Below are 17,333 nucleotides of genomic sequence, written 5' to 3'. Positions count from 1 at the left end.
TCTAACTTGTAATGTTAACAGAGGAACACATAGCATGGCATTGACAGGCAATTTTTTAAACCTTTAAAACATTACTTTGTTCAGACGAAATAAGATCGGAAGCCCTTGATTTCTTCCGTTACTTTCAGCACCCATCCCTCATTTCCACGCGATGGGGGGGGGGGGGGGAGAGGGAGACACTAAAAATGGCGTTCAGAAGTGAACCCGGAAGTTACATCTCCAGGCAATAACATGAGTTACTCTTCTATTTTATCTCTATGGGAAAAAAACATGACTCTTCACTTCCTCTGCTGACAACCGCTCGGATAGGCAGAGCCTTGATTGGCAGTTACTGGCTGCCCAGTCGCATCTTCTCCTGGTAGGGGAGAGAAGCCGGGGCTTAGCAGCCGCCGCCGCAAAACGAAAGAAGGAAGCCGCGGGAAGGCGGAGGAGCTGCGTGCGCCACGGCAGGTCCCGTCCAGTCCAGTCGCCGCCATGGTGGGTTCCCAGGGGCGGAGCGGGGCTACGGCGGGGTCGCTGGCTGCGCGCCGCCTGCCGAGGCGGAGGCCTCCCTGGGCGCCGGCGGAGGGCGCCGGGCCGTCACGGCCACTTGTGGGCCTCCGGGGCCTAGGCGGGCCGGCAGGCCGACCGGCATTCTCATGGGGGCAGGGCTGAACGTGGCCTTGGGCAGAGCGGCGGCGGCGGTAGTAGTAGGAATAAGCCTGCATGTGTATAATGCTTTTGAGTATTAAAAGAGGTTCGCGTATATTACCTTGTTGCAACCCTTAGAAGAAGTACAATACGCCAGTATTGTCTGCGTTGTTACCTGGAGGTCTATATCGCTTTACGAAATGTAGAAAATTATATTTCAACCCATCCTGTCTTCATCCAGCAGCGCAGGAGTTTAGCTTGTGCCCTCTTCTCTCTCCCCCTCAGAACACTGGCGAAGCAGATGAAAGCCAGGCTGTCTCCAGATCTTGCACTCCCGCTCTAATTTATTTACTCTAAAGCCCTCCATGGATAGGCCAAATAGCTGAAAAAAGTGGGAGCCTTGTTAGAGTTTATCCACACTAATCTCATCCATGTCCAGTTTGCCTTCATACTAGAGAAGCTCGTGTTGTACTCTTAGTTTGAAAAATCTCCAACCTAGTGAGCACAGCAAAAACTGTTTCCTGACTGTATCAATTAACCAGTCTTTCTCCTTTCACAGTCTATTATGTCCTATAATGGGGGGGCTGTAATGGCCATGAAGGGGAAAAACTGTGTGGCCATTGCTGCTGACCAGAGGTTTGGCATTCAAGCTCAGATGGTTACTACAGACTTCCAGAAAATTTTCCCAATGGGAGACAGACTATTCATTGGTTTGGCTGGACTTGCCACAGATGTACAGACAGTGTAAGTATTTGCATTGGAGCAGGTATAAGCAAGAAAACTGGTGTGGTCCAGTGGTAGTGAGTGGGAGACTGCCGCTGGGATGCTACCACTGACTTGCAACTAGTTTTTCCCAGTTGTTTTCCAGCTTGTGATACCAACTCTGTAAAGTGGGAAGAATGGCACACTTGGCAAGTTTGCTGGGAAGCTGCAGATGATAGTCGAGGTATATGACATCATATACCTCGACTTCAGCAAAGCTTTAGACAAAGTGCCCCATGATATCCTGATGAGCAAACTAGCTCAAAGTGGGCTAGATGAAACAACGATCCAGTGGATCCACAGTTGGCTACAGAATCGGACTCAAAGAGTGCTTATCAATGGGACCTTCTCAAACTGGGGAGAGGTAACGAGTGGCGTACCACAGGGCTCAGTCCTGGGCCCAGTGCTCTTCAACATTTGTATTAATGACTTGGAGGAGGAGGTGCAGGGAATGCTGATCAAATTTGCAGATGACACAAAATGGGGCGGCATAGCTAATACTCTGGAAGACAGAAACAAAATTCAAAGTGATCTGGATAGACTGGAGCACTGGGCAGAAAACAACAGAATGACATTTAATAGGGATCAATGCCAAGTTCTGCACCTAGGAAAAAGAAACCAAATGCACAGTTACAAGATGGGGGATACGTGGCTCAACCACACTACAAGCGAGAAGGATCTTGGAATTGTTGTCGATCACAAGCTGAATGTGAGCCAACAATGTGATGTGGCTGCAAAAAAGGCCAATGCTCTTTTGGGCTGCATTCATAGAAGCATAGCTTCCAAATCCCAGGAAGTACTAGTTCCCCTCTACTCAGCACTGGTTAGGCCTCATCTGGAGTACTGTGTCCAGTTCTGGGCACCACATTTTAAGAAGGATGCAGACAAACTGGAGAGGGTTCAGAGGAGGGCAACAAAGATGATCAGGGGACTGGAAACAAAGCCCTATGAAGAGAGACTGAAAGAACTGGGCATGTTTAGCCTTGAGAAGAGAAGACTGGGGGGAGATATGATAGCGCTCTTCAAGTACTTGAAAGGTTGTCACAGAGAAGAAGGCCAGGATCTCTTCTTGATCATCCCAGAGTGCAGGACACGGAATAATGGGCTCAAGTTACAGGAAGCCAGATTCCGGCTGAACATCAGGAAAAACGTCCTGACTGTAAGAGCAATACGACAATGGAACCAATTACCTGGGGAGGTGGTGGGCTCTCCCACACTGGAGGCCTTCAAGACGAGGCTGGACAGCCATTTGTCAGGGATGCTCTGACTTGGATTCCTGCATTGAGCAGGGGGTTGGACTTGATGGCCTTGTAGGCCCCTTCCAACCCTACTATTCTATGATAAGAAAATGGCATGGTTAACTCCAGTTATGCCGTTTTACCCATCAGTTATGTTGATGGGTGGGGAGAGCATAGAGCAGCCTTCCCCTGGTGCCTCCAGATATTTTGGACTCCCATCATCCCCAACCAGTATTGCCAATCGTCAGGAATGCTGGGAGTTGTAGTCCCAAACATCTTGGAGGCACCGGATTGTGGAAGGCTGGCATAGGGACAGAAGTTTCCTGTGCCTGAGTAGTCAAGTAGGAGTGCAGTAAAAAAAGGCAGATGGAATGTGCAAGTTGTAGATCAGGGCTGGGCAGAAGGTAGATTGGGATCTACCAGTAGATCTCTGGGTGATTTGCAAGAAATTGGCAAGGGTTTCTGATTCCCAAGTGATTGTTTAACACTAGCAACAGCAAAATCACTCTTCTCCTCCACACACTCTTGAGTTGTATACTAAAATATGCAGAATCCTTGGTTTCATTTTCTAAACCGCCCCCCCCCAAGTTCCCACTATTATTTTGTTTCTTCTAGAACAATGGAAATTTGTATTGTCATTCAAATCAGATATATACAAACATGGTTTAGGAAGACTTTGTTGAATGTCACGCCTAATCTTTTTTTTAAAAAAAAGTTGGGCTGAAGAGCCATAACAGCGGCATTTGCATTAAATAATGATTTTCCAAATAATGGAGGCAACAGGGAGAAAGTTCTAAACTTGAGCTAATTTAAAATTTTAAGTAGTACAGAAGCCTAGTTGCCTAGCCATTGGAAGTTCCACACAGGTCCCTTACTAGTTTCTGAATTACCACTTGCATGTTTTTCAGCTGTATCCTGCAACAACTAGGACTGTGAACTTGGTCTTTTAAACAAAATAAAAAAGCATGAAGCAACTATCTTGGAATTGCTCATGATAGTCCTGGATTTTACAGTAAACGGCTGTGTATGCCATGCCATGGAGCTGTTATTGCATAGAATAAGCTAAGATTCTGGAGAATCCTGGCTTCTTGTGAACAAGCTGCATGCTGGTGCTCCTCCCTGCATAAATGTCTGCTAAACAAACAAGGATTTGCTTAAATGTGTCACCCAATCCTGGGATCCTGGCTTTTGTTGCTCCTCTTACAAGCCAGAATCATAAACCAGGGTTTGTTCTTTGTTTACAATTCCTGGTTTCTTTGGGAGCAACAAGCCAGGAGCCCTGGTTTGGATGACATGCTGTAAGCAAATATTTCATTGTTTGTTTATCTGTCACAGTATTAGGCCTGATCAGGCTGCATGCACCAGCGCAATAAGATTCTTGGGAACATAGCCAGTATGTTTTGAAATATGTGTATGAGCCACCTCAATCACACGAATTAGAGGGGAGGATGGGACTGATGCCTTAAAATAGATTTGATACCAATTCTTATCTTTTCTTACAGTGCCCAAAGGCTCAAGTTCCGGCTGAATCTCTATGAACTGAAAGAAGGCAGGCAAATCAAACCGCAGACTCTGATGAGTATGGTGTCCAACCTCCTGTATGAGAGACGGTAAAGGATCAAGCATCTGAGATTCTTGGGTGCAGTCAGCTAGTGTCTAAAAGAATTGCATTTCAGCTAAAAAAGTTAATGACATAGGGAATTCTTCATGTACCCCACTCCTAGATGTTTTGCTACTCAGGATTGAATTGAAGATGAATCCTGGTTACATTGCAATCTCTGCATGGTAGCTGGCTCTACTCATCTACTTTTGGGGAGTTACAGAATCCCTGATTTGGGGCATGGTGAGAAAATTATGTCCTGCTCCCAAATACTAAGCATAAACTCTACATATTCAAAGGGAAATATGATTGGATGTATTTTCCTATCATCCAGCATCTTTTCTCCCCCCCTTTTTTTTTTCCAAAGTTGTGTTTACAATTTTTTTTTAATATAGTTATCATATTTATGTGTCATTTGGTGGAGAATGTATTAAATCAATACTAGCCTTTTCTTGGTGTTTCCAGGTTTGGACCTTACTACACAGAACCAGTGATAGCTGGGTTGGACCCTGTCACGTATGAACCCTTTGTCTGCTCCTTAGACTTGATCGGCTGTCCAATGACAACAGATGACTTTGTGGTCAGTGGGACCTGTGCGGAGCAGATGTATGGCATGTGTGAGTCCCTCTGGGAACCTGATATGGTAAGAGGAATGGCCATGAGTGCACCAGCACTGAGCTCTTGTAGGTTTCATTTGTGCTTTCAGAACCTCAAGGCTAGATTTTGAGAGACTACCTTTGATTAAAAAAAAAAACTTCAGATGGTACAGAATGCCTATTAATGTTCATAGAGGACACGTGAATAGGGCTGCAGGGCTGTGTGCACAAACCCTACCCCAACATCCTCTTTCCAGATAGAGACCTTCATTTGTTCAGTGCGAAGGTTTGAAGCATGATTCTAAGTGCGTTGAGGTGAATGTGCTTAGAAAGCACAGGATTCCTGATCACGGAGAGGATTCTAAGCACATTCACCTGCATGTACCAAGAATCCCACTTCAGATGGGACAGGAATCTTAGGGGCAGGGCTTGCATGTGCAGCTACAGCCCTATTCACATTCTCTATAAATCCCTCAGTAGGGCTGGGGTGTGCTGTAATTCCCCACTCTCCCATTATGAAATTGCAAACCTTCAGGACCTTTCAAAGAGGCAACTCGATTTAATCCCCTTCAGGCAAGGCTTATTCTGGACACAACATATCCCTGCCTGTTTGAATCAGCCCTAAAAAGGAAGTCAACTATAAGACTCGGGTTTCTCTTTTTCTCTTTGAATGTAGGAACCAGATCACCTCTTTGAAACCATAGGCCAAGCCATGCTCAATGCGGTGGACAGAGATGCAGTGTCTGGCATGGGTGTAATAGTCCATGTGATGTAAGTAGTTTGAGTGGCGGTGGATGGGCGTCTTTAATATGTCAACTCCCCAAAACATCTTTGTGGGTTGAACTCCATGGCTTAGCTGCAGGGAGAGTAGCTGTCCCCTTACCAACAGCATGGTTGAATCAGTGGAACTACTCATGCAGAAGGCACATCATTAATTTGACCTCGCCTCCCTCCCTCCTGGATGCTTGTCCATTTAGAGAGCAGTGGGAACCAATGAGTAAATGATAACTGTGGTTGTAGGGGAAGAAAGGAGAGATGGACTAATCTAGTCAGGCTTCCCTCCTTTTTCCTGAGCTGGTGATGCTTGTTGGGGCTTCTCAAAGAGGTACAATGAAAGTGTCCGCTGTTTGACAATAGTGTGACAATATTTCTCCCCTTCTTATTCCTTCATCAGTGAGAAAGACAAGATAACTACCCGAACACTGAAAGCTCGCATGGACTAAGTCATGGTTGTTTTGGAATGCTCAACATTGGTGGCTGGAATGCTGGTCCTGTTATAACTTTGTAGTCAAAGAGAGCTCCTTGAAAGTAAAATGTATTGTTGGTAGAATAAAGAGTTTTACTAAGTTCTATTATTCATTTATAATATGTTCAGACTTACATCTGAAAATTGTAGGCTATAGCCATAGAGGGAAAGTCAGTGTTTTGTCAGTGTTTGAAGTATATCAATGTACTGCCTCATAGAGGCATTAGAGGTTCACATAGAGGTTATATTTATCTGGCTAATAGCCATTTAGGTTGCAATCCTATGCATGTTTAGACAGAAAAAGTCCTACAACTCCCAGCATCCCCCAGCCAGCATGCTCATGGCAACCACCATAAACTGGTGGTAGGAAAGCTCATAAGTTGACTGCTGTGTAAAGGACTACTTCATCCTGTACACACAGTCATGTGAAAAAGAAAGTACACCCTCTTTGAGTTCTATGGTTTTACGTATCAGGACATAATAAAAATCATCTGGTCCTTAGCAGGTCTTAAAAGTAGGTAAATACAACCTCAGATGAACACCAACACATGACATATTACACCTTGTCATTATTTATTTTACAGAAATAAAGCCAAAATGGAGAAGCCATGTGTGAAAAACTAAGTACACTTTTACTGCTTCCATAGGTATGAAGAGGCTAAGTAGCAGCCAGGTGCTGCTAATCAAATGCCCTTGATTAATTGATCATCAGCAAGTGTGACCACCTCTGTAAAAGCCAAAGTCTCAGGAGTTTGCTGGTCTTGAGCATTCAGGTGTGTGTTAACACAGTGCCAAAGAGTGAAGACATCAGCAATGATCTTAGAGAAGCAATTGTTGCTGCCCATCAATCTGGGAAGGGTTATAAGGCCATTTCCAAACAATTTAAAGTCCATCATTCTACAGTGAGGAAGATTATTCACAAGTGGAAAACATTCAAGACAGTTGCCAATCTTCCCAGGAGTGGACGTCCCAGCAAATTCACCCCAAGGGCAGACTGTGCAATGCTCAAGAGAAATTGCAAAACATTCAAGAGTTACATCTCGGACTCTACAGGCCTCAGTTAGCATGTTAAATGTACAGTACAATTAGAAAAAGACTGAACAAGTATGGTTTGTTTGGAAGGGTTGCCAGGAGAAAGCCTCTTCTCTCTAAAAAGAACATGGCAGCATGGCTTAGGTTTGCAAAGTTGCATCCGAACAAATCACAAGACTTCTGGAACAATGTCCTTTGGACAGCCGAGACCAAAGTGGAGATGTTTGGCGATGCACAGCGCCACATTTGGCGAAAACCAAACAGCATATCAGCACAAACATACCCACCGTCAAGCATGGTGGTTGGAGGGGTGATTACTTGGGCTTGTTTTGCAGCCACAGGACCTGGGCACCTTGCAGTCATTGAGTCGACCATGACCTCCTCTGTATTCCAAAGTATTCTAGAGTCAAATGTGAGGCCATCTGTCCGACAGCTGAAGCTTGGCCGAAATTGGGTCATGCAACAGGACAATGATTCCAAGCACACCAGCAAATCTACAACAGAATGGCTGAAAAAGAAAAGGTGTTGCAGTGGCCCAGTCAGAGTCCAGACCTCAACCCAATTGAAATGCTGTGGCGGGACCTTACGAGAGCTGTGCATAAACTAATGCCCACAAACCTCAATGTACTGAAGCTCTGCTGTAAAGAAGAGCGGGCCAAAATTCCTCCACAACGATGTGAGAGACTGATAAAGTCATACAGAAAACGCTTACTTCAACTTATTGCTGCTAAAGGTGGCTCTGCAAGCTATTGATTCGTAGGGTGTACTTAGTTTTTCACACATCGCTTCTCCATTTTGGCTTTATTTCACTAAAATAAATAATGACAAGGTGTAATATGTCATGTGTTGTTGTTCATCTTAGGTTGTATTTACCTACTTTTAAGACCTGCTAATGACCAGATGATTTTAACTGTATCTGGGTGCAGGTCCCACTGAACTCAAATGAGGATTATGTTGAGTAGACATGGAGAGGATCGCATTATTAAGAGTGCACCCAAAAATGGATAGTGGCCAAGGTGGTGCTTCTTAAGTGGAGTCTTGAGGACAAATCCACATAGTTTAAGGGCAGTAAATAGTTGGGTTGGCAATTGATGAATCTTTGTTTCATTAGTCTGGCTGTTTACCTTTAAATCATGGGTGGCCAAGATGTGGCCCATAGGCCACATGCATCCCCACTGCCCCCCCCTCCCGGATTTTTTTTTTAAATTTAACTTGTAAACTAGCTAAGTGTAAATGTGCTATGGAGTGGTGTGCTGCCAAATTCTGGCAGCAAACCGGTGGTTTCACTTTTTTTCTTTGTCAAGGGCCCTGTGGACGCAAGGAGGGTCCAGGGGGCAAAAATTTATCCTGGTCCTCCTGAAGTTGCCCATCCCTGCCTGAAATAGTTTAAATTTCAGTACATTTACATATTAAAAACCTTCAGTTAAAATGTCATTTTGAAAATCCCTAAAAGCTTCTTGTAAGAAGATAGCTTGCACTTAATAAAAACTGCCATTTTTAAGGATATCTTTGTCAATTGGGAAGTCTCGGATACTCCTTTATTATAGTTACTACTAGAGCCAGAAGTGGCTAAAAACAGTTGAAGTCCTATCCATACCTACAAAAGACTCATAGATGGTGCCATTGCACAGCTTGGATTAATCTCTGTGGGCGTTGTGCAGAACTTCCTCCTGGATTGGTCCATTGATTTCAAGTGAATGCTGTCTTTGGTTGCCTGTGGTTCGTAGTGCCAGAAGGAAGTTATAGGGAGTTCCCTTGGAAGGGCAAAATTACTGCTAGCTTCTGATAAAAGCCAAGTGTATTTTTTTCATTATCTTGCTCTGAAGGAAGAAGCAAGCATCTGCGGGGAGGTGGATTTTAATGGAATTAACAGATTAGACTAACCAAAGGCGCAGTCCTGTGCATAGTTAGACAGAAAAAAAAGTCTACAACTCCCAGCATTCCCCAGCCAGCCATGGTGGCTTGGGAATGCTGGGAGTTGTAGGACTCTTTCTGTCTAAATGTGCTTAGGATTGCACCTTAAAGCTACAATGTAACTAGTTAACTCAAACAGACGGATATGCTGTAGTTAGGATTTTTAGGGTGAAGGTCCTCAAGACCCGAAGTGATTTTTGGAATCTGATTAAAAGGAAACCTTTTCTACATTTCCAGTACATTTTGGGCCTTACAAAGTATGTGGAAGGCAAAAAATGGATAAGCCAAAATCCAGTTGTTACTAAATTGGCATATTGCTGGTTATTTTGAATCCGTGTGGAATTCAGTAATCTTCCACACTGAGCCCACCTTTCCCTCCCATATTTTTCGATCTTGGAAAGACACATTTAATAGAAAGTTTTACACAAAGTTTTAATTTTATTTTGTTCACCCCAGCTGGGATATTTCACCTTGTTAATACGCATGCATTTCAACACACTTAAGTGTCTCATACCACTAGCAAACATAAGAACATTGGACTTTCAATTCCTTTTTTTAAGTACTTGTGAAAATCTAAACAGGTGCATTTTTCCTAGTTTTAAGATTCAGTTTTTTGTCATCAGTTACATCCCTACTTGAACCTTTGTAATACATTTAAACACCTTTGAATCCATTGCATATGCTATGCAGGCATAAGATAAGGAGGTGACTGATGAAAACCGAAGCTACTGAATTTAAAATGTAGACAGAATTGGCTCATATTCCTTCACCCTAGCTAGTAACACAAGGGCTGCTTTCACAGTTCATACAATTTTTTAAAATTGCCTGGGATGGTACTGCACAGATGGTCACCAAGGTTCTCATAGGGTTTAAGGAGCCAGGACAGCAGTAGCCCATGTGTTTGGCCCATTCACCTACAAAAGGGGATGTGTGTTTAACATCAACAGGAGCAGCTGAATTAGGGGAGTTGAACCCTTCCCCATCTGAATTTTTCCCAGGCAGGTGGGATGTGTGAAAAGTGCCAGAAGCAACTGAGCACAGGATGGTAAGAGAGTTCAGCTCTCCACGTGCTGTGCTTCTCAATATCATTAGATTCTACCACCAGCTCCTCCTCTACATTTGAACACGGAAGATACGATTAAACATAGTTGTCAGCATCATGTTCAGTTTGACCCTTAGAAATGTGACATCCGTGTCTCTTTCTGGTGCAGGGGGTTCCAGGCCAAGTGCCTCAGTATGGTCACCTATATGAAGTCACAGTAAATTAGCAATATAGGGTGTAGGGATGGATGTGGATGACAGCAGCCAAACTCAAGGTGCACAGAATCACATTATCTCAAGATTTCCTCCCCCAAACATGCACATTTAGGTCATAAGGACATATATTACCTCAGAACATGGAACATCCATTTAGCTAGTTAATAGATTCCTTCACAAATTAGTCTAATCCTTTAGGGTTGAATCTTCACTGTAGAGCACCTGCCAGAAAGCAAGGGGGAGACCTGGCAAGACAGCTGTCCCCACCATAAAGAAATGCCATTTTACTCTTCAGCTGGATATGATCCAACTGGGAAGAAGTCTAATCACCAGACACCTCATAAGGAAGCAAAATTGCATTGCCAATGCGATCACCTTAGGTTATTCAGAAAAACTTCTAATGTACAACTACACCAGCTTCTTTAGTTATAGGGTTGCATTTAATGATATGGTGACACTAGGGAAAGTCTGGAGAGATCAATATCAGAAGAAGGGCAATAAGTTTTGGGGGTGAGCTCAAAAGAAAAAGCAAAGATTGATCAGCAGCTGCCACTGCAACTATAGCTGTCAGCACTGCCAACTACTCTGAAGGGAGAGCACATGCCCCCCCCCTCCACAGCACCACAGCCAAGCAACCCCCTTGATTAGATTGTCCCTTGAACACAATTCATTTGTACTGAATTGTCAGGTTCATTTCACTTTTCACAGGAGAAAAACATCTTAATGCTGTACCACAGAAACACAAAGGGGCTGTTCGCATAACATGGCCGTGGGGCATGTGCAGCCACCATTTTGAGTATGTAAACTCAGTTTGTGTCAGGCGAACCTGGGGAGCATGGGTTATGTAAGGGTTAAACAATCCTCACACAACCTGTGGTGGCCTGGTTCACATGATCAAATTGTCCCACAGTGGCTTAAATAAGGCAATGTGGTTAGCAGGTGCCCATTCTGGAAACCAATCCCCCCCCATAGCTTGTTGTGTTGTGTGAACCTGGCGAGGGTGGGTTGTTGGTATGGTCAACAAACAACCCATTAGCTCTATAAGGGTTGTGTGTGGTTTGTTAATCACACCAACAACCCATCCTCACCGGGTTCAGATAACATGACAGGCTACAAGGCAGGGATTGGTTTCCAGAATGTGTGCCTGCAACCCATGGTGGCTTATTTAAGCCATTGCAGGGCGATTTAATTGTGCAAACCAGGCTGGTCTGTTTCAGCATTGAGGGTTGTTTAACCCTCACATACACCACGCTCGCCTGATTCATTCCGCACGACAGCCCCTGAGTGGGGGTTGCGTGTGCAAATTGGTACCTGTGGGTGCTGCAGCTTGTCATGGGTTTGAATAACCCATGGCGTATCATCTGGACCCAGTCAAAGTCTACCATTAACAATAAAGATTCAGCAATTCTAAAAGCAACTCCACATTTCTGTTTATTCCATATAATTTATTATACTTCTAAGATGCAGCTTAAAGAATTTGGAAGTGTGTGAGGCATCTTCAGAGGCATGAAAGATGAGATAGGAATGAAAACAGTAGGTAGACTTCTAGGGCTGGGCAAAGAGAAGATAACAGTAATGGGTGCTAAAGTCCTCGTCATCCTCCCTGCCCTGGCTTCACACACACATTTTGAAGATTTCATACTACTTCTTTAAGTAAAAGGTTGAAAAAACCAAACTCAGGCCTTTGGGGAGGCAGATCTAAAGGAAAAGAGGGCAGACATCTACAGTCCAGGCCAGAAATATTGGAACAAGGATAATTTTGGCAGTTGGCCTCTGTACACCACCACATTGAAGGTGAAAGGAAACACACCCAGATGGGAGCCAAGTCAGGACTTTCAGCTGTAATTCAAGGGGTTGGACAAAAGTGGGGCACTAACCATTCAGGAAGGACAGCCAGTGGCATACAGACACCCCCATCATTGGTGGCTCATAAGTAATGGAACGAATGGCTGACAAGCAGCTGCATGGCCAGGTGTGGCCTGTTTCCTGGGTGCTCCATGACCAATCAAGCAGAGAAAAGGCCTGGAGGTGGTTCTGAGTGTTACATTTGCATTTGGTAGCTGTTCACTGGAACCCCCAACATGAGGTCCAAAGAGGTGTCCATGCGAGTGAAGGAGGCCATCATTAGGCTGAGGAAACAACATAAACCCATCAGAGAGATAGCAAAAGCATTGGGAGCGGCCAACACAACAGTTTGGAACATCCTGAAAAAGGAGGAATTAACTGGCAAGCTCAGCAGCAGCAAAAGGCCTGGAAGACCACGGAAGACAACTACAGTGGATGACTGCAGAATGCTGCTCATGGTGAAGAGGAACCCTTTCACAACATCTAGCCAGGTCAAGAACACTCTTGAGGAGGTAGGCATGTCATTGTCAACATCTACGGTCAAGAGATGGCTTTATGAATGTAAATACAGAGGCTTTACAACAAGGTGCAAACCACTGGTAAAACTCAAGGACAGGCCAGATTAGCCTTTGCCAGCAAACACCTAAAAAAGCCTGCCCAGTTCTGGAATAAGATTCTTTGGACTGATGAAACCAAGATTTACTTGTACCAGAATGATGGGAAGAGAAAATATGGAGAAGGAACAGTTCATGATCCAAAGCAGACCACATCATCTGTCAAACATGGTGGAGGCAGTGTTATGCATGGGCATGTATGGCTGCCTATGGAGCCGGGTCACTGGTGTTTATTGATGACCTGACTGCTGATAAAAGCAGCAGAAAGTATATAGGGCTATACTTTCTGCTCGGATTCAGCCGAATGCTGCCAAACCGATAGGACGCCGCTTCATATTGCAGATGGATAATGACCCAAAACAGACAGCAAAAGGTACCCAAGAGTTTCTCAAGGCAAAGAAGTGGGATGTTCTTCAGTGGCCAAGTCAGTCACCTGATCTCAACCCAATAGAGCATGCTTTCACTTACTGAAGATAAGACTGAAGGCAGAAAGACCCACAAACAAGCAGCAGCTGACGGCAGCTGCAGTAAAGGCCTGGCAAAGCATCTCGAGGGAGGAAATTCAGCATTGGGTCATGTCCATGGGTTCCAGACTTCAGGCAGTCATTGACTGCCAAGGATTTTCCTCCCGGTATTAAAGGCAATCCTTAAGTTTGAAATGATGTTGGTTTGTTCCATTACTTATGAGCCCCCGACGATGGAGGTGTCCGTATGCCACTGGCTGTACTTCCTGAATGGTTAGTGCCCCACTTTTGTCAACCCCCTTGAATTACAGCTGAAAGTCCTGACTTGGCCCCCATCTGGGTGTGTTTCCTTTCAACTTCAGTGTGGCGGTGTACAGAGGCCAACTGCAAAACAGTTATCCTTGCTCCAATATTTCTGGCCCTGACTGCAAGTGACCCTTCAGCAGGCTCCTGTATGGAAAGGAACCTGAATGCCATTGACCTGTCAGTCAAAACCAATATTACAGGGACAGAGGGGAGAGAAGATAGGCCAGCCACACAACTGCCCAGTTGAGCCCAAAAAAGTAGGTCACCCAGAAAGATTCTGGATTAACCCCATGGCATTCTAGAGGCTGTATCGAAGTGTTGCAGACCCTGTCCAGATTGTTATTGACATTCAGTGGTTGGAGCGGAGCTCAGAGACTGAATAACTGGTGTAGGTTAAGGGGGAAAAGTTGGTAAGATTGGACAAGGGTGAATCAGGACAAGCTTTACTTAAGTTGGGCCTTGAGAGGGTCTTGGAGAAGAGCAAAGTAGCTCCAGATCCAGAGGGCAGCATAGCAGAAGGTACATTTAGATATGGTAAAGGGAGTAGACAGGATGTACTGATGGAGCATGAGGAGTGGCGCACGGAGAGAGAAGGTGTATAGGCAAGGGCAAAGTTTTAACAATAAGGACTAGAAGTTTGATGGCAGGATATGATAGGAAGCCAAAATCAAGGATGGGGCTATTAGTGATGGGAGCTGAAGATGACTTTAGGAAAAGTGTTCTGTATCAACTTGAGGTACGATGCAGCAAGAGGCAGGTTATCAGCCTAAACAAGAGCGGTGCAGCACATGGCAAGTGCATTAGAGCGGAGGAACTTGAAAAACCATCTAGTGCCTATTCATGCCTCCACATGGGGAACCCTGGGCTTAACACTTCTCAGGCTTCAGTAGGTTGGCTTTTGCCGAGATGCATTACTGGATACACTTGTGGGCCCAAATTTGAGGAACAGCTCACACTGTTTTGCCTATAAATGACAGTGTTTAGCTGCATGCAGGCTGCCGTAGCGGGGATTCCAATGGGGCAGATTGTGTGGCTAGATATGCTTTATGGGGTTATTGGTTGTCACAGAGTTTTAAAGGTAAGAGCTTAATCTGTGTGATTTAGTTCCTGGATTGTGTTTGCTCGAGTGGGAAAAGCATTTTTCCATGGTCTTTTCAACGGTGTAGTAGCAAACTCCTAAAACAAACACTTCAGGTATTTTGCAGGTATTTTGGCATTGTGGTAAAAAAAAAGAAAAAAAAAGAAGAAAGATCTGATGTAAAGTCTTACCTATTTCTAGTTATAACTTACAGAAGGTATGGTGAAATTATTTTTAAAAGTAAAAAAGAAAAACCCCGCATAACAAATGCAGCTAGGAGTGGAAAACCTTACCAGGCTAAAGTCAGACTATATCTTCTATTTTGCAACAGACTTCAAGTGCACACTTTAAGAGGAAAAGAGTAAATTTCTGGTATTAAAACATTTACAGCCTGTCAACATATCCATTCCCACTTTTAAAAATATGTTCACATATTCACACTTAATTTATGGTATAGTCAGCTGGACCCCTAAACACTGCAAACAGTGGCTTCTGACATAAAAATAATAATTCTGCCTTGAAGTCACAGGTAAACAGAAAGGGGACTTTCATATCCCATTCCTAATAAATGGGTTAATTTAGGCTTTTAAGAAACCTTACACTATTTACAGCATACTCTATGATCTTCAAACTTTGCAAACCTTTTTGTGCCTTTGAAACTGTGGAGTAATTTTTTTAAAGCAGAGGTGGGGAGATCCCATCTCAGGAGGAGCATATATATACTACAGGGGAAGGAAGAAAAAAAACATTCACCACACTCTCATCAGGACAAAATCCACAAAGCAAAAAATGTACTACAGACACAAACATCCAAACAGCCACATTCAGAAGAAGAAAGGCATGTGTAAGAAACTTTCAAGGCAGAGTAAGCAAAGTATCTTGATTACAAGGTGATGGTTCAAAAACTGCTAAATCTGTATCTTTTTTTAAAAAAAAAGAATCCCTCCCCAAATAATAATTAAACATAGAATTAATGCATAGCATTCAAAATCTTCAGCTGTTTCGACAAGCGAGGCTGTGAAATCCGAGGTTACAGTCTGCAGATGTACGAAAAAAGTTGGAATTCAAATGGGACGAGAGTTTGAATTCTTTAAGAAAAGTGATCTAGCACAAGTTATTCCAATAGCATGTCCTAGCAGGACAGTCTGTCCTAGTGGTTACAGAGCAGTCAGTTGCATCAATTTATTATTTTTTCCAAAGTTCTGGGTTTGGATTCCTCCCAAGGTGGAATCACCAAGAACTCCAGGGAGACAGATTTCTAACACACTGATTCACAACACAATACGTTGTTTTAAAAAGTGGTAGCTTTTTTTATGACAAACATCATCTTGTGGGTATGCAACCAGCTCAAAGTTTAAAAGGCTGACTGAATCTTGATTAAATTAACACTGGTAAGAGTTATGTTACAGAGGCAATTTATGTCAGTTGTTGCAAGACAAATGTATTTGTGGCCCATCAGAGATTGATTTCATATTGCTACATATTCTTCTATATCATATCTTGGTAGGTGTATGAATTCTTCTTATAACTGTTTTTCTTCTTGATTTCCATCAAATTTTAAGCAGCCTTCTTGTCATGATATTCCCCCCGCCCATTTGTTTTGAAATGACAATCGGTGCAAAAAAAATTGTAATACCAAAATAAGGTAAGGAAGTCTTTGCTTCAATTTACTTAAAATGGCTTTTCCACATCACTGTAACAGTTTGCCCTCAAAATGGCGTGCTATTTCCTGTCCAATTCTTAGAGCAACAAGCAACAAAGGGGGTTGCTCCGAGTGAAGAACAGCAGTCCAGTCGAAGGAACTATCTGTTTGTAGAGTTACCCTCTGTGATTTATTCGCATTCGCATCTGACCATCTGGAGACTGTGATGCTCTTCAACGATAAAGAAGTGTAGATCTTTACAGTACTTAATTCCTCAGGTTTATGTTTGGATATTTTAGCAAACAAAATAAGAGAGAGAGAGAAAAAAAATTCACACTTTTCCATTAGGTCAAGTGGAGTACTTGGAGATCTACATCTAGAAGTTAGTTTCTGCTAGGTCACACCGTTATCAAACACTCACAGAACATCACACCCCAGCAGAGTGGACTGTATTCCTGCTGCTTTAGAAATAGAACCCCTCTTTCCCTCTTTCTCTTCTCTTCTCCCTCCAAGTTTTTGCCAAGGATGGGAAGACAATTATGTCAGGATATTAGACATAAATTCATTGAAGCGCTTCGAATACTGCTCTGGATTAACAGTGGAAATCTCTGCTCCAGCCTGTAAGACAAAAAGAACAGCTGAAAGAAGTACAACTCCATTCAAGCATGAGGACCACAGTAAGTAAATTCTATATCTAGGTTTCCCCAAGCATACAACCTAGTTTAGAAGAGTAGAAAACAGTTCTACCCACTCTGCCCACTGGGGAAGGAAAAGCTTCATCTTGCAAGGATCCTAAGAGGGTGGAATCTCAGCACCACTTTCCTCCTCCCCCCACACCCTCTCTCTTACACATACACACACTCACTTTCACACACAATCTTTTACACCCCCCTCTCTCACACATCCCCCCCCTCTCTCACACACAGGCGCTCTCTCTCTCTCTCTCTCTCTCACCCCACCTCTCTCTCTCACACACACACAGGCTCTCTCTCTCTCTCTCACCCCACCTCTCACACACACACAATCTCCCTCCCTCCCTCCCTCCCTCCCTCCCTCCCTCCCTCCCACACACACACAGGACATGCTGCTTACTTGTCACTGAAGTTGTT

The 17,333-nt window shown here is 43.8% G+C and overlaps 2 protein-coding genes and 1 long non-coding RNA gene across 9 annotated transcripts in view; 2 read left to right on the top strand and 1 right to left on the bottom strand.

Annotated features, from left to right (window-relative positions):
- Nucleotides 1-394: 394 nt before the first annotated feature.
- Nucleotides 395-6,172, top strand: PSMB3 (proteasome 20S subunit beta 3). Its single transcript, XM_084857242.1, has 6 exons — nucleotides 395-477; nucleotides 1,190-1,374; nucleotides 4,133-4,240; nucleotides 4,696-4,873; nucleotides 5,503-5,597; nucleotides 6,001-6,172. Exons 1-6 carry the CDS (start codon nucleotides 475-477, stop codon nucleotides 6,047-6,049), a joined length of 618 nt encoding a protein of 205 aa, XP_084713368.1. The 5' UTR covers nucleotides 395-474; the 3' UTR covers nucleotides 6,050-6,172.
- A 3,268-nt stretch (nucleotides 6,173-9,440) lies between these two features.
- Nucleotides 9,441-15,864, top strand: LOC146344402 (uncharacterized). Its single transcript, XR_014792208.1, has 2 exons — nucleotides 9,441-12,050; nucleotides 13,594-15,864. It is a non-coding gene; the product is annotated as an uncharacterized LOC146344402 (long non-coding RNA).
- Nucleotides 14,875-17,333, bottom strand: part of PIP4K2B (phosphatidylinositol-5-phosphate 4-kinase type 2 beta) — a 41,429-nt gene continuing 38,970 nt past the window's right edge. For 4 of the 7 annotated variants that reach the window (XM_084857227.1, XM_084857225.1, XM_084857230.1 and 1 more), the window contains one exon: nucleotides 14,932-16,842. In XM_084857227.1, coding sequence (XP_084713353.1) covers nucleotides 16,762-16,842 — 81 coding nt within the window. In that variant the 3' untranslated portion in view covers nucleotides 14,932-16,761. Of the gene's footprint in view, nucleotides 16,843-17,333 lie in introns of all 7 variants that reach the window. The other 3 variants (XM_084857226.1, XM_084857232.1, XM_084857228.1) reach the window with 1 other exon arrangement.

This window comes from Heloderma suspectum, chromosome 5 (genome assembly GCF_057233095.1).
Source record: "Heloderma suspectum isolate Gila_16-S chromosome 5, 16-S_ref, whole genome shotgun sequence".
Classification (NCBI taxonomy): Eukaryota; Metazoa; Chordata; class Lepidosauria; order Squamata; family Helodermatidae; genus Heloderma; species Heloderma suspectum.
The sequence above is the reverse complement of the archived record's forward strand: the minus strand, read 5'-3'. Positions and strand labels throughout refer to the sequence as shown.